This window comes from Cyprinus carpio, chromosome B16 (genome assembly GCF_018340385.1).
Source record: "Cyprinus carpio isolate SPL01 chromosome B16, ASM1834038v1, whole genome shotgun sequence".
Classification (NCBI taxonomy): domain Eukaryota; kingdom Metazoa; phylum Chordata; class Actinopteri; order Cypriniformes; family Cyprinidae; genus Cyprinus; species Cyprinus carpio.
In genome coordinates, this window is record NC_056612.1 from 17,183,381 (window position 1) to 17,198,641 (window position 15,261).

The 15,261-nt window shown below is 34.1% G+C and overlaps 2 protein-coding genes across 3 annotated transcripts; one reads left to right on the forward strand and one right to left on the reverse strand.

Annotated features, from left to right (window-relative positions):
- The first annotated feature begins 187 nt into the window (after window positions 1-187).
- lysmd1 (LysM, putative peptidoglycan-binding, domain containing 1) lies at window positions 188-4,602 on the forward strand. Of its 2 annotated transcripts, none has more exons than XM_019119306.2 (4): window positions 188-335; window positions 704-948; window positions 1,062-1,366; window positions 3,387-4,602. In XM_019119306.2, the coding sequence occupies exons 2-4, from the start codon at window positions 769-771 to the stop codon at window positions 3,532-3,534; spliced, it is 633 nt and encodes a 210-aa protein (XP_018974851.1). In that variant the 5' UTR covers window positions 188-335; window positions 704-768; the 3' UTR covers window positions 3,535-4,602. The 2 variants fall into 2 exon arrangements, with proteins under 2 accessions (XP_018974851.1, XP_018974852.1); XM_019119307.2 differs by having other exon boundaries at window positions 217-322.
- A 333-nt stretch (window positions 4,603-4,935) lies between these two features.
- Window positions 4,936-12,593, reverse strand: tnfaip8l2b (tumor necrosis factor, alpha-induced protein 8-like 2b). The gene is made up of 3 exons (XM_019119696.2): window positions 12,399-12,593; window positions 6,533-6,852; window positions 4,936-5,805 (listed from the first exon to the last, which is right to left on the reverse strand). Exons 2-3 carry the CDS (start codon window positions 6,848-6,850, stop codon window positions 5,563-5,565), a joined length of 561 nt encoding a protein of 186 aa, XP_018975241.2. The 5' UTR covers window positions 6,851-6,852; window positions 12,399-12,593; the 3' UTR covers window positions 4,936-5,562.
- Between the last annotated feature and the right edge of the window lie 2,668 nt (window positions 12,594-15,261).

Consider the following 15,261-nt stretch of genomic DNA (forward strand, 5'->3'; position numbering starts at 1 on the left):
TGATGTCTGATTCATGAACGAATCGAGTCTGACGATCGGACTGATCCATTTAAAGCTAACTCTTTTTATCTCATTTTTTGTAATTTTTCGCTTGAAATAAGCTTTATTCGTGTTCAAAGCATGTAAAACCGCAGAAAACACATAATGATGTAAAATAACTGATGAATAATGTTTAACCAATTCATTGTCCGAAAGAATCGATTCGCTGAAATGAGTCGGGCATGGGCGGATCTTACATTAGCTGACGCCATGGCAACAGAGGCTAAGCTAATCTGTTAAGGTCTTGGGACAAATAAGTTTTAAGACTGTCTGCACTTAAAATGTAAAGGGCACCGGTAATATTTCTCTACTATTTATATGATTGATATATTATTTCATATCTGAATTGTTCATTTTTGGGGCGTCACTGTTATTTTAGCGATGTTCGAGAAGTTAACAAGTACAACATTTTAAAACCGCAGTGTGTCTCCGTAAAACCGAATTAACGTATTATTTTCTCACAGTGTGATTTATCTAACGTTACCGGTAAATGGTGTTAAAACGTTTATTTCAGTTTGTAATGTCGTTCGCTGAGCAGATTATTCTAAGAACGTGATAATAATTAAACCAGAGATTGTTTGCTTTTTGCTGCAGACTTTATTTCCCCCGTTAATTTGACTCATAACAGAAGCTGTTATGTTTTATCCTGCCGTCATGCATTTAGCAGCCGCAGATGGTCAGCTGAAGTTCATCTTAAGTCGTTATTAGATAAACGCTGGAGCTCGGGTCATGTCTGCGGATCACTCAGCCTCACTGGCCGGGACTCACGGCCTCCTTCGCGGCCAGCGCACCCGGTCCTACGGCAGTCTGGTGTCCTCTTCATTATCACCCGTTAGACAAAGACGAATTGAGCATAAAGTCCAGCCCGGTGAGACCTTGCAAGGACTATCACTGAAATATGGCGTGTCTGTAAGTAAACAGAAAGCAGGTATTTGAGGAATTTGACCTTTTAAACCTTTAGTTGGAGGTAATTACTTAATTATTACATAATGAACGTTAAGTTTGTTTTTCTGTCTTTACAGATGGAGCAAATCAAAAGGGCAAACAGACTGTACACAAATGATTCAATATTCCTGAAGGAGTCCCTCTTCATCCCCGTGCTGACAGAGTCTGTGTCTTTCACAAATGGAGTGGAATTGACCGAGGACGAGACAAGTCCAACACAAATACACACTGAGTTTTCTAATGAGATCCCCAAAAGCCAAACAGACTCTAGATGTGAAGGGAATGCTGATCTGTCACCAGTGGAATACCTGAAAAAGATGGACAGCTTGATCAGTCAGTCCAAACAAGCAGCTGTGAAGACCTGCCAGGAGGGAGGGAAACAGTAAGTTGTCAGAATAAAATTATGACTGCTGTCATTATTGTTAGGGTGTTGCAGAGTTCACTTATTGCAGTCGTTTTGTTTGCTGTCAGCTGAGTTGTTCAGCAAGTTTCAGTTCGATGGAAGAACCATGAGTCATATGATGAAATTGTGTAGTGTTTAGAAGGCCCATTCATACCAAGGATGGTACTACAACGATTTAGATATAGTTAGTCCTAAATTGAAAAGAGCACAAATGCACAAATGTCATGGGGAGTTAAGATGAAACAGCTTTGGCATTCTTACCATGGTGGTGCCATGTGTGGTTTTACCTGTGGTTAGCATGATCTAAGTGTATGATACTGTGGAAGACCAAAGGTTAATTTTAAAGGGGACATGAACTGAGAAAACGAAATTGCCTTGATCTTGCCTTGAGGTCCTTGTACTATAAAACGTCCTGTAAGTTTCAAAACTTTCTTGTTAGTCTTATATTGAAGCTAGTCTGCCAAAATGATAGGCTTTGGAATGTACCACTTTATGATGTAATAATGTTGGTAAACACCGCTTCCACAGAAGAAGATCAACATCTGCTTCTACATTGCTGTCTGTTTAGCCCCGCCCAGCAATTTGCGCATGTAGTGTAAATAAAGAGAGAGGCGAACACAGGTCTACACAGAAGCCAAATGATGAAGATGGCTCTGAAGACAAGAAGACGCTGTGCACTGCAAAGTTGTGAAAAAATAGTCTTTGCTTTGCTTTCCTTCTGCTCCCAACTTTGGGAAAGAGGGAATGAACTTTATTTTTAATGAAGATCCAGACTGTGCCAGCAAGAATTCGTCCTTCATTCACTTCATTTTAAAGCGGATTTATTTACAAACAAGGCACAGTTTGACACTAAATTTTTTTAAAAATAAGAGCGTTACTAAAAGAGCGATGCTGTGCTGAATATATTGGATCAGACAGTAATATTGCAATACACAAGTGTAACTGTTTTTATAAGGTGGTCACTTTTGCTTAGTCTGTTATTACAGATTGTTTGATATGTTTTGAGTTATGTGTTTTTTACCTAAATCACAGCAGCATTCATCTATGAGGGATGTACGCTGTCAAACTTACACAACTGTTAGCCAGTCATAGCAGTGAGCATTTACTTCCGAGTCTACAATCTGCCACACCTATTCAATCAGAGCGTTCTGATGAGGGGGGTTAAAAACAGGACAGAAGATAGCTTATTACTTCTAAATGATGTTTTTTTATGTAAAAATCTTGATAACATTATAAGTGGATCCCAGAGAACAGTACAAAATAAAAAACAAAGACAGTTCATGACCCCTTTATGAGATTAGAGTTCTGCCTCAGTAAGAATATTCATATTTTACCCCTTTAAAAAAGAGGTTACTTTATTTATTTATTTATTTATTTATTTATTTATTTATTTATTTATTTATTTATTTATTTATTATGTTACTGATTTTTATGTTACTGATTGTGTTAATGGAGAGAGAGAAAAAAAAAAAAAAAACCTAAATCTGCATCCCAACTCAAGCTACTGTCCAAGAGACAAAACATGTAATATTATTAATATTGCTGGTGCCTCTGGTCTCAAAGGTTAGTCTCAAATATTATATATAGTGTCCGCCCCCAGGTGTGTCCACAAGATTGAATCTGTCCCTTGGATACCGCTGCTTCATAGCTATCGTTTTTGGTGTGAATGCCCCTTTCCGTTAAAGCAATTTATAAACAGAAATTGCTAATGTAGCTTACAAATATTTACAAAGAAATGGCAAGTTACACATTGAATTAAACATGTAATTTTGAAGTAGAAAAAACTAACAAATTATTTTCTTGTAAAACAGACTCCAATAATCTTTGTTTTATTCACAACTTCGAAAATTAATTTGATACGGTGTATCATATGTATCAAACATATTTGGAAATATATTATCCACCTGTAATGAATCAATTACAAAAGCTCATTTTCGTTCGAATAGCATAACTTGTCCAGTAATGAAATCACTTAAAACATTCATTTTTGCGTTTAAAGGTTTTCATCTATGGAGCACCTCCATCCCAGCAATCTGACGTCTGACAGAGCATCCTCCCAGCAGGCCATTTTGGGAGCAGTTCCCATAACAATCACCAGACGGACCAGGAATTTGAGGGATAGGGAGGATGAGATCTTCCAGCTCTGATGTAGGCATTTATTAGGACTCCTCTGACTGTTTTCTGTCTCATTTGTACAAGTTGATTGTTTTAGAGGGCTCCTTAATTGGGTTTCATGCCTTTATAATGTGGAGATTGCTGGTGTGATTTGCAAGAGTTTTTTCATAAAACTACTTCCAGGTTTAGACACATATTAGCACTGTAAAAGCACTGTCGCTTGATGCCTAAACGTAATAATGTGAATTATAATTCTGCTGTATTTCATATGAGCATAACCAAAGTAATGCAAGACAGTTTCGTGTGTGACATAGATGACTGCATTTAAATGGAAGAACTAATTAGGAATCTAGCTTGAAAAAATAATGCGCTTGCTAATTAATATCGATTTTAATACTACCTCACAAATACTTGATAGAAATACTTTTATAGTTTTAGAAAACTGAAAAGTATATGCTTTGGGAATGTGCCACTGGACATCTTTTAGATAGTGACTTGTCAAACTTGTGAACACAATGCATGGTTTTGCACTGCAGGCACATACTTGGTTTGGTGTTTTTCTGTTTGGTTTACATAGTGCTATAGTGTCTAATGGCCTTTGTGGTTACCAAAACATGATAAAGACTTTGATAAAGAAGTCTCGTTTCCTGGACTGGTTCGTGTTTTGCATCAGTGATATGAATGCAGCATCCAATGCACAAATTAAATGCCATAAACACATACAGATCTTTGAAATCTTGAGTGATAATCAGTGGCAAAGAGATGAACTAAGTTGCAACATGTACCTAAAACATGTATTGTGTTCAGCACAACTGAATTGCACTAATATGTTCCTTCAATCATGTGCATTTCTAACCTGGAATAAATGAATTGCATGTTCATACAAAGCATTAGGGTGTGTATTATGAATATGAAAGTTCTCCAGACGACAAAATTTTATCTTTTTGCTTTTGTAAGCTGTTTCTTGTAATAAATACAAATTATTTATAGACATAAAATGCTATGTCAAATTAGCCTAATGCAAACACATGGCTTATAGTGAAAACAGTAATATGGTGTAATATTACAAATGTAAAATAAATGTTTTCTATTTAAATATATTTTAAAATGTAATTAATTTCTGTGATGACAAATCGGAATTTTCAGCAGTCTTCAGTGTCACATGATTTTTCAGAAATCATTCTAATAGGCTGATTTAGTGCATTTTCATTTCGTATTAATATCAATGTTGAAAACCTTAAATTCTTATGGAAACCATGATAAATTTTTCAGGATTTTTAACACCGAGCTTAACAAAACAGCATTTATTTGAAATATAAATCTTTTGTAACATTGATTTTTTTTCTCACTGATCAATTTAACATGCCAATCTTACTGATCCCAATTTTTGAACATTAGTGTGTTGCAACACTGTAAGCAATTTACATAAGGGCTGTAAAGAAATATTTATTTAGTGGTTGTTCCCTTTTAGAACAGCAGATTCCCCTCAGGGCTGTTCATGTCAAAATATAGTTGTTGACTGTGTAGTGCCAAGCTTAGATTTGTATCATAGCCATAACCACAGGGTAACACTAGATGGCAGTATAAAAAGAATGCCTTTAGTAAATGAGTTTGTGTTTTTCTGGTTTGTTATTTTGTTGTCCTGGGAGGTAAATAATCAGCTCAAAAATGTTAACAGTTCTGAACAATACAATGTGCTCTGATTTACAGCAGGGTAGCTGAACCCCAGTGGTTTAAACATCATTATTAAAAAATAAGTAGTCTAGAAAACTGCTATCCAACGCAGCTGGAGTCCCAAAGCTTTAAAAAATTGTTCCGATGATATTTTAATATTTGATCTGAGCTCACTCTGGGAGTAACAGGGGCTGTGTTAACAATATCAGGCCACTGATTGATCTAATATTCATTAACAGCCCAGCAACACTATTTCAAAGGTTGAATTGAAGTGCGATGCTTTCGGTCAGTCACTTTCTGTGTCTTTGGTTGCATTGTATGCAGTCTGAGATAACGAGTGGTCCTCCATTCCAGTCCTTTAAAAGTCTTTCAGAGCTTCGCCGTCCTCATAATGTCCCGTCCTCCAGCAGTTTGTTAAGCCCGTTGCAGATTTTGGTGAGGTGGGGTTTGAGAGGCCCGGATGGGTTGTAAAGCTGGGTGAGGAGCTCAGGGTCAGCATAATGGTTGAAGACGTGGTTGATGCGTCCGTGGGATTTTGGTGTGAGGTGAGTGTTTACAAGCTTCAGAAGCATGTCCCTGCTATCATTGAGGATCTCTGACATAACCGCTTTGTCAAATGTGAAATCTACCTGTAAAGGAAAAGAAGAGACTTTTGGGATAAAGTACAAATGTGGTTACAAATAAGGCTGTGTTTGGAACCACATCACTTGCTTTGTTGAAAGTTGAATGCAGTTAATGATCAATTGATATAACAAATACATTGTGATTTTGTAAAGGTAAAGAATCAAAGTGTCAAAGAAATGCTTACATAAATGCTTAAAAATACTTAGATAACTACATCTGTTAATTAAACGATAAAAATAAAATAATTAGAAAAAAATTAATTTATATTAATAAAATAAATGGAAGAATTGTTTTAAATAATGTGATTAAAAATGGGCAAAAAAAAAGGTTTTGTGAAAAAGTGTAATTTTTCCATTATATTTAGATTTTTTTTTCCATTTTACTTTTATTTTATTTTATGAATATTCATAAAATACCCCCCCCACACACACACAATTTTTTATTTTATTTTCTTACTTTACTTTAGTAATTTCCCAGATGTCCATGTTAACAATATACAGTCAGAGGTCACTAACTTTTTTGTTTCAATAAAATATTAAATATTTTTCTTGGTAAAACTGTAAAGCAGCACACTGTCAAAACTTTAGATGCCTTTACCTTATGCAGTGTCACAAATATCAAATATCCCCATAGTTCATAGTGTTATAAATCAACCTTACCTGAATTTCATGAAACAGAGAGCATAAATTCAGAAAATACTGTTTAAAGGTGTTAGATGCCTGTGTTGTGTACCTCGTGGAAGCTGATGGCTGTCATGGCTCCCTGGTGCAATTTCTTTTGGAAATTCTGGGCCAGCTTTAGCTCTTCCTCACTGAATTTATTGTGCCTGAAAAGGACACCTATCTTCAGCACCACTTTAATGAGGTCCTTCACCACTTTCTGGGCCTCTGAGCGGTTCTTAGTGTACTCTTTTGACACACGGTAAAGCTCATCTAGAATCTCGCCACTTGTATCATCGATGAACATCTGCGCCATAGACTTGCTGGCCATTTGGCTCAGGATCTTTTTCTGGACCTTGAGCGCCATGTCCTTGGAGCTGAACGTCTCCATGTCTTAAAAAGAAAGAGGAGAGATTAATAGTAATTCAAGATGGTGATATTTTTGGTTTGTTACTTCAGTGTGTTTGAAGTTAGTGTAAACCCTCAGTTATATATAAACAGTAATTTTTTTGTAACCCCACAATATATAAATATCTAGAAAAAAATTATATATATATATATATATGAAATGCTAAATAGATGTTTTATTTAAGAAACTAGAATAATAAAGATTAATTTTGTGAAATAATCTAAAAATATGTCATTTAAAATTGCATTTGCATATGATATATCACGTTATGTTTATGAAATATTCTTATGACTAAATGTGCATTTTCCCCTGTATTTTACTTCTGGTTGTGTATTGTTAAGACTGTCAGCGCTGGGAGAACTCCCACCATGGGGAAGTCCCCTTACAGTCTTACTTTAACGTGTTGTTCATCAGGGGAAAGCTCATGCCATTTAGGACCTCATCATTGCCCACACATCTCATAAACAACACTAATTGTTCTCAAGATGATGTGTCATCATATCCAGTACTCTCAGTGCTGTTAAGTGACATCCAAACATCTGTGATCAGTGTGTCTATGTAACATTCAGTATTTTATGAAGTTTAATGGAATACTTCACCAAAAAATTTAAATTTTACTTACAATTTAATCACCCTCATGTATATACATATATACACACACATATATAATGTACCTTTGTTTCTTCATCCTACAGATTTGGAGAACTTTTGAATGGGTGCCATCAGAATGAGAGTTCAAACAACTGATAAAAACATTACAGTAATCCACACGACTCCAATTCTTCAATTATTGTTTTGGAACGTAAAAAGTAGGGTTGGGAATCGTTAGAAATTTACAGGTTCTGGTTCTGCCTAACGGTTCGGGTTCCGATTCCGGTTCCATTAAAATCATTAAACAACTAGTAAAAATATTGTGGTAAGGAAAAATGCACAATACTCAACTACTCCGTGCTCAATACTGTTTATTACTTACTGTCAGCTTAATTTAAAGGTTGGCAATGTCAAAATTCAACATATATTACAGTATACAAATCAGATTCTGATTCCGGTTCCATTTAAATGAACTATTATTATGTTTATTTATTTATTTATTTATATTTTACCTTCATTGAATGTAGTGTTGCTGGAAGGTAGTAAGTAATGTTGAGTAATGCTAGTCCATCAATCAGCATGTGCTTCAAAGTTTTGATGTTTTTTACACTATCAATAACATTTTGCTTTTCAAACTGGAATAAGCTGGTTGGCCAAATAGTCCCTTGAAAACTAACAAACTTGTTAATTTCCCTAAATTAATGAAATATAAACTGTTATACTTATAACCATGTATACACACACTCCTTAAAGCCCCTGTTTTACAAATAATAATGCAGTCAGGAGATGGTGTGATGCAATGAGTGGTTTCCACATTTGTAAACATTTAAAATGCATGAAAATAAATACTTTCTATCACTTTGTTTATCACTCTTGAAATGATCTGCACTAAATAATATAACCCCTCATACTTACATAACAATAGCAGTCTATTTATTTAGTGGTCCAGGGTATTAATGACGATATGGGACAAATATAATGTAATTTAGTGGCGGCAGGTGCTGTGCGCTGCCGGTATATGTACAGTCAGACAAAACGACGTGTACAGTTATCAAAGCCGCGAGTGCACGTACAGTCGTGGGAAACGTGTTCGAAAATTTCTGCAGATAAAGACACGATGCGGCGCGGCGAGTCTGTGGTGTGCGCGTAATTGAAAACAATGTGCTCAGTAATTAAAGAGGCAAGACGGCGTTTCTGTTATTTGGTTTGTGAGATACTTTACAGGAAATGCCGAATCATCAGAACACCGGCACAAGGCTGCTCACAGCGCTTGGTCACGTGTCGCACCAGAACCGTTGTCGGAACCGAAACTTAGAAATTACTCACGGTTCCGGTTCTTTTCAAAAAACAGAACCGGTTCTGAATAAGAACCGATTCTCGGTTCCCAACCCTTAGTAAAAAACCTTGTCTGCACACACACACACACACACAAAATCCACTGTCATATTTGTTTTGGACTCTTTTCGCTTGTAAACATTGTTTGGTTTGTGCACATTTCTCTCATAATTCAGACAAGACAACTTTTTAACTGGAGAAAGCTATATAGAGAACTCAGATTTTAGATAGAAGCAATGTTTTAAAGTAAAAAATGTCTTGAGGGATTTGTTTCAAACAGAGAACTTTTTGCTTTAGAACTTTTTGATTTATTGATTAGCAAGTCATATTATGTTAAATTTCTCCAAATCTGTTCCGATAAAGAAACAAACTCTACAACTTTAATAGCCCGAGGGTGAATAAATGTTAAGTAATCTTTGGGAGAACTATTCCTTTGAATTTAGATTTGTTTTGTGTGTTTGTGTGTGTAATAAATTGCAATAATATTAGTTGAACTATCATTTGCATGCACATCCTTTATGCATTTAGGCTGTAGTCTCTGATGTCCAATACAACATAGTTTAGCATTGCTTCACAGATCGTGTAGTCAGGAGAACGTGCAAAGACATGTATGAGAGAAAGACTCACTGCATAGTACTCACAAGTTCCTACATGAATCTGAAGACTCTATCATGATACAGGCATCTATGTGCTTAGAAATGTCTTCAGTGTATTGGTGCAATTTTTGAGGTCTTGCATATTTCCTTCATTAGATGTTCTTGTCATTGGTGATGATGTTTTTGTGCAGCGTTTATTAAAAATCCTGTACTACATCACAGATTACGGATGTACTCATCTGCGCAGTGAGTCTGTAATAAATGCAATAACTGCAAAGTATATTAATGTACAAATGACCGGCACTGTGTTCTTTTAAATGAATCATGTAAAAAGTGATGTCATGTCTCAGTGCCGCAATCAGTTGTGTTTTGCTTTTTAAATCCAATTCTGTTCATGGCGAACCAACCTGATTAAATTTTAATGCAGTTAGAGTTTCACTTCCTAATGAACTCTATTTAATTAGAAGCACTGAGTGCATTAGAACAGCGATTACTTTACGTTCTGCGACATGGGACATCAAAACAACTATATAAATACTCATTTGAACAAATCAGCATGTTGTACACTTCAGCTGAACTGTGAAAGCAACATAATCCTACGGTTTAACACTCACTACTTCTCATTTACTCTAATTAATCTAATTAAAGCAAAACCCATCTGATAATGTTTCCCTATTTGGCTGTTTAGATGCAACTTTATTTCTTTTTTTTAAGAAAATAAATATGAAATTTGTTTGAAAGTTGGTTCTACTCTGGACTTACAAAATCTGTTCTTAAACATCTGATCAGATCAGGCTTATACTGGGCTTGATAATTAATTTTTTGAAGGTTTTCTTTTAATTTTTTTCAGTACCTCAATACATACTCAAATACAATATCTAATATATATATATATATATATATATATATATATATATATATATATATATATATATATATATATATATAATATGAAAGCACATTGGTGTACAATCATGTACTTTAGGTATAGAGTTAATATGATCCATTTTATTTAATAAAATATTTAAATAATAATGGTAATAGTTACTTTTAAAAAAAAGTAAGTACATTTTAGTTTTTAAAAAACATTATTTAATAAAATATATATTAATAATTTTAATGAATATGAATAATTTTAAATTTTATAATGCATTATTTAATAACATTAAATAATATTATTTAATAAATAAATGTTATTTTTAATTTGTTAAATAAAACTCTAAATAATTTTAAGATAAATTGTTGTGCTCATGGATTTTTTAAGGCCCATACTGAGCTCATTCATACATGACAAGATAAAATATGAGCAACTTTACCTTAATTTGATTACAATTGACTTTTAGTTTTAGACTTTTAGCTAAAAAAAAACATCTGAGGCAAACTAAGGTCAAGCAAATTCATTAATTTTAAACATCTTCACTTAGAATGGCTATATCTACTCTCCTGATTGAAAGGTTTGTCACAGACAAGGTAAATACTTAGCATTCCTCAGATGACTTCAGCACAGAGCCTGTGTGTGTGTGTGTTCACGTGTGTGTAAAGCCCAGGGGATTTACAGGATGCAAGGAATCATGTTGTTCCTCCATCCTAAAGACCACAGTAGTCACCCAGTCATTACAAAGCAGCAACTCATAGCACAAGCCCGAGTGACAGCACAGAGTTGCACAGGATTTGGCAGCCCACTGTTTGGGTTTTTTTATTCAGAAGGGTCAATTTTACGATAAATATATTAAAAGTGAGAGTGTGGAAAGTACTGGTTTGAAGTGTGTGAGTGGGAGCAGTTTGTTTCTGAATGGCTAGGCTGAATTAAAGTGATAGATGAAGATAAAGACAGCCCTGCTGAGAAAAAATAAATAAAAATAAAATAAAAAGAATCCAGGTTTACTGGTGTTAAACTATTTTAGATAGTCTTAGATGCCTAGACTATTTTAGACGCCAATGAATTTGCAAGCTGGTTTATGATGATGAAAAGAAAAATAGAATTTCTAATTTCTAATTCAACTTGTTGACTGAGGTAGACCAACTGGTTAAGCTAGTTAAGAAGCCTGATAGGACAGCAGACCCCATAGGACAGCATTCAAAACATGGTATTCTCTAATAACAGGCTTTTAGTCATCATTACTTAAAGAAAATCATTAAAGAATCATGTGTCCACCCAAGTTTTAAATCATTCCTACGCCCATCTACACAGACATACGTGTAAAAACGTGCATTTGGTGCTTGTTCTCAGTGTATCTCCCCACAGCACCTGAACAGTGAGATCTGAACATGTGATGATGTAACGTATTGAGCAAAATTTCCTCACTACCCAAAACCATCAGTTTTTTTCTTCACTGTTTATTTACCTGCATTTTCCTTCTTTGCATTGTTCTTTTTCTTTGTAGAGTTAGCACTCATATCAATGTGTGTGACTCTTTCACAGTTGTTTTAAATATCTGTTCATAGAGGAAGTGAAACTCTGGGGTATTAGCACAGCTTTTACCCCAACTTGTCAGTTAAACCCACAACAGCTAAATTCTCCTGACACATGCTGCTACAATAAAAGCTCAGAAACTATCCATAGCCTGACTTCACAGAGGTTAGGACCCTGAATATGACCTTTTATTTCAGTATAAGGTGTGTTTTCTTCATATTGCTGGCTTATAAAGGAAGACTGGGCATTGTTTTGTTTATAAAAGGTCCACCGGATGGAACATCAACTATCTCAGTGTGTTTTAGATGTTTAACATGGGAGTGGTTGAACAGAAAAACAAGTTTCAACTTGACATTATTGACTACAAACCTCCAGATTTCCTTAGCACACACTTTTAACCAAAACAAAACTGTAAAATTCAAGTTTCTCTTGCTTTTAAAACAGAATTCTGACATACTTGTATCTATTAACAACACCTGGGAGAGATTGCTATGAGTTTAATCCACTAAAGTAACATCATCTCATGTGTACATTATCACAGCGCTTTCTGAGATGATGGAGGAGAGGGCAGAGGTCAAGACCAAGACAAACTCACCTGGCTTTTCTCTCGTTCACTCTCTCTCTTCTGTTCAAACGCTCTGTCCTCCCTCTGTGCTCAGATTAGGTGGTTGAAATCCAGCGCGCGAGTGATGAAGTAATCTCCTCAGACAGGGGAAATCAAAGAAAACTCCTCTACAAACTCTGTCTTGTGTTCACACCACTGTAACAAGTTAATCTGACTTGTACTTCCTTGAGGAACTAAATGTATAAGACACACCCCTGAGTGTGCTTTCTCTCTCTCTCTCTCTCTCTCTCTCTCTCTCTCTCTCTCTCTCTCTCTCTCTCTCTCTCTCTCTCTCTCTCTCTCTCTCTCTCTCTCTCTGTCTCTCTCTCTCTCTCCACCCTGTCAGTGTTAGCTGCTGACATGGTGTGTCTGCTTGCCCTAACAAGTGCAACCCTTGTAAAGAATTCAGCAGTAATCCTGGATGCGGCCCAGTGAAAGGGGAGGTTTTAGTCTCTTTGTGATCTGGTATGCAGCCACTGTCATCACTGACACTGCTATATTTCTCACTTAACTGTGTTTCTCATTTAACAAAATCATTAATGGTCCAAACTGTAATAGTTATATTTTCTGGTCTGGAATTGTAGATTTAAGGACAGGATACTACACACACACACACACACACACACACACACACACAAAATGTATTTACTCAAACAAGTGTATGTATGTATATATATATATATATATATATATATATATATATATATATATATATATATATATATATATATATATATATATACACACACACAACTGTTCAAAAGTTTGGAAACATTACTATTTTTAATGTTTTTGAAAGAAGTCTCTTCTGCTCATCAAGCCTGCATTTATTTGATCAAAAATACAGAAAAAACAGTAATATTGTGAAATATTATTACAACTTAAAATAATAATTCAAATAATTCTATTTGAATATACTTTAAAAAAATAATTTATTCCTGTGATGCAAAGCTGAATTTTCAGCATCATTACTCCAGCCTTCATTGTCACATGTAACATCCAGTCTATCACATGATCATTTAGAAATCATTCTAATATTCTGATTTATCATGAGTGTTGGAAACCGTTCTGCTGTCTAATATATTTGATGAATAAAAGGTTAAAAAGAACTGCATTTATTCAAAAAAAAAAAAAAAAAAAATTCTAATAATATATATTCTAATAATATATTTTCTTTACTATCACTTTTTATCAATTTAACACATCCTTGCTGAATAAAAGTATTGATTTTATTTAAAAAAAAGAAAGAAAAAAAAATGACTGACCCCAAATTACTGACCAGTAGTGTATATTGTTATTACAAAATATTTATATTTTAAAAACATAGCTTCTTCTTTTTTTTTTTTACTTTTTATTCATCAAAGTATCCTAAAAAAGTATCACATGTTCTGAAAAAATATTAAGCAGCAGAACTGTTTCCAACTTTGATAATGAATCATCATATTAGAATGATTTCTAAAGGATCATGTGATAATGATCCTAAAAATTCAGCTTTGCATCACAGAAATAAATGATAATTTAAAGTATAATAAATTCAAAAACAATTATTTTAAATTGTAATAATATATCACAATATTAATTTTTTTTCTGTATTTTTGATCAAATAAATGCAGGCTTGGTGAGCAGAAGAAACTTCTTTCAAAAACATTAAAAATAGTAATGTTTCCAAACTTTTGACTTGTACTTATATATAAAAAAAAAAATATATATATACACATATTCCAATATATATATATATATATTAGGGGTGTGACGAGACACTTATCCCACGAGACGAGACGAGACATGAGACTGGGTTCACAAGAACGAGACGAGACGAAATTTTTAGACTTTTTTAAAGAAATCTTCAGTTATGAAATATATAGCGAAAATTGTCTTTTATTCAACCGAAAGACACAAAATGCAAAAAAACTAGTAGGTGCATTTTGAAATCAAATTGTACTTTATGAAATTAAATATCTATTTTAATAAATTTTATGCAGGTATAAACAACATGTAAACTGTAAAAGGTTTTGCCACAAACTGACAGGCAAGTAATAGCACAAAATTATATAGTATACATAAAAATAAATAATAAACAACACAAATAATATTCCTTTAAAGAAGCAGTCAGTCAAGTTTATTTAGTAAACTGATTTCCACTTTAATAAAAAAAAAAAGTTTTTTTCCGTTTAATTTTTCTCGACTCCTTTTTAGTATATACCTTTTCACATCAATTTATTAAAAGTTTAACAAAAATTACATGTTTAGGGCCCTATGTAATGTTTTATTTTTTCTAACCATATTATTTATATTTTTTATTGTTACCAAATTATGTTTTAGCATGTCTAACTATTTGAATGCATAAAACAACTTAATTTATTCATTTTATTTTTTCTTAAAGTAGCGTTATGATTTTTTTTCCGTCAGCAATTCTGTTTTGTGTATTTACATTTTTCTGGTTATCAAATTAAGGCATAAAACATTAATTTCATCATTTAGCGTAGTAGTAGTAGTAGTAGTAGTAGTAGTAGTAGTAGTAGTAGTAGGCTGTGTTGCCGTGAATACCTTTACAGTTCTGTGTATGTGATCTGACGCTAGTTTTACGCAAATCAAACGGTAAAATACTCATGAAGTTGGAGATGCTGGTCATGTATTTATGTCCTCATTTAGTGAGACGGCAGACGCTGAAATCACCGCGAGCATCACGCGCCATTCATTAACAGAGACGGGCAGAACATGCAGGATTCATGTTTAAATCAACTTTTGCGGCATTATATTTACATATACTAGGCCATAGCGTGATTTGATTTGTGTAATGACCTACTTTTGGTTAATTAATTCAAAATTTGAGAAATTCCGTGACATTCCACGT

Excerpts from the sequence above, each read along its gene's own strand:
- lysmd1 (XM_019119306.2), top strand. The coding sequence starts at position 769 with ATGTCTGCGGATCACTCAGCCTCACTGGCCGGGACTCACGGCCTCCTT. Across the intron at positions 949-1,061 it reads CACTGAAATATGGCGTGTCT|ATGGAGCAAATCAAAAGGGC; the intron begins GTAAGTAAACAG and ends CTGTCTTTACAG. Across the intron at positions 1,367-3,386 it reads TGCCAGGAGGGAGGGAAACA|GTTTTCATCTATGGAGCACC; the intron begins GTAAGTTGTCAG and ends TTGCGTTTAAAG.
- tnfaip8l2b (XM_019119696.2), bottom strand. The coding sequence starts at position 6,850 with ATGGAGACGTTCAGCTCCAAGGACATGGCGCTCAAGGTCCAGAAAAAG. Across the intron at positions 5,806-6,532 it reads CAGCCATCAGCTTCCACGAG|GTAGATTTCACATTTGACAA; the intron begins GTACACAACACA and ends TTTCCTTTACAG.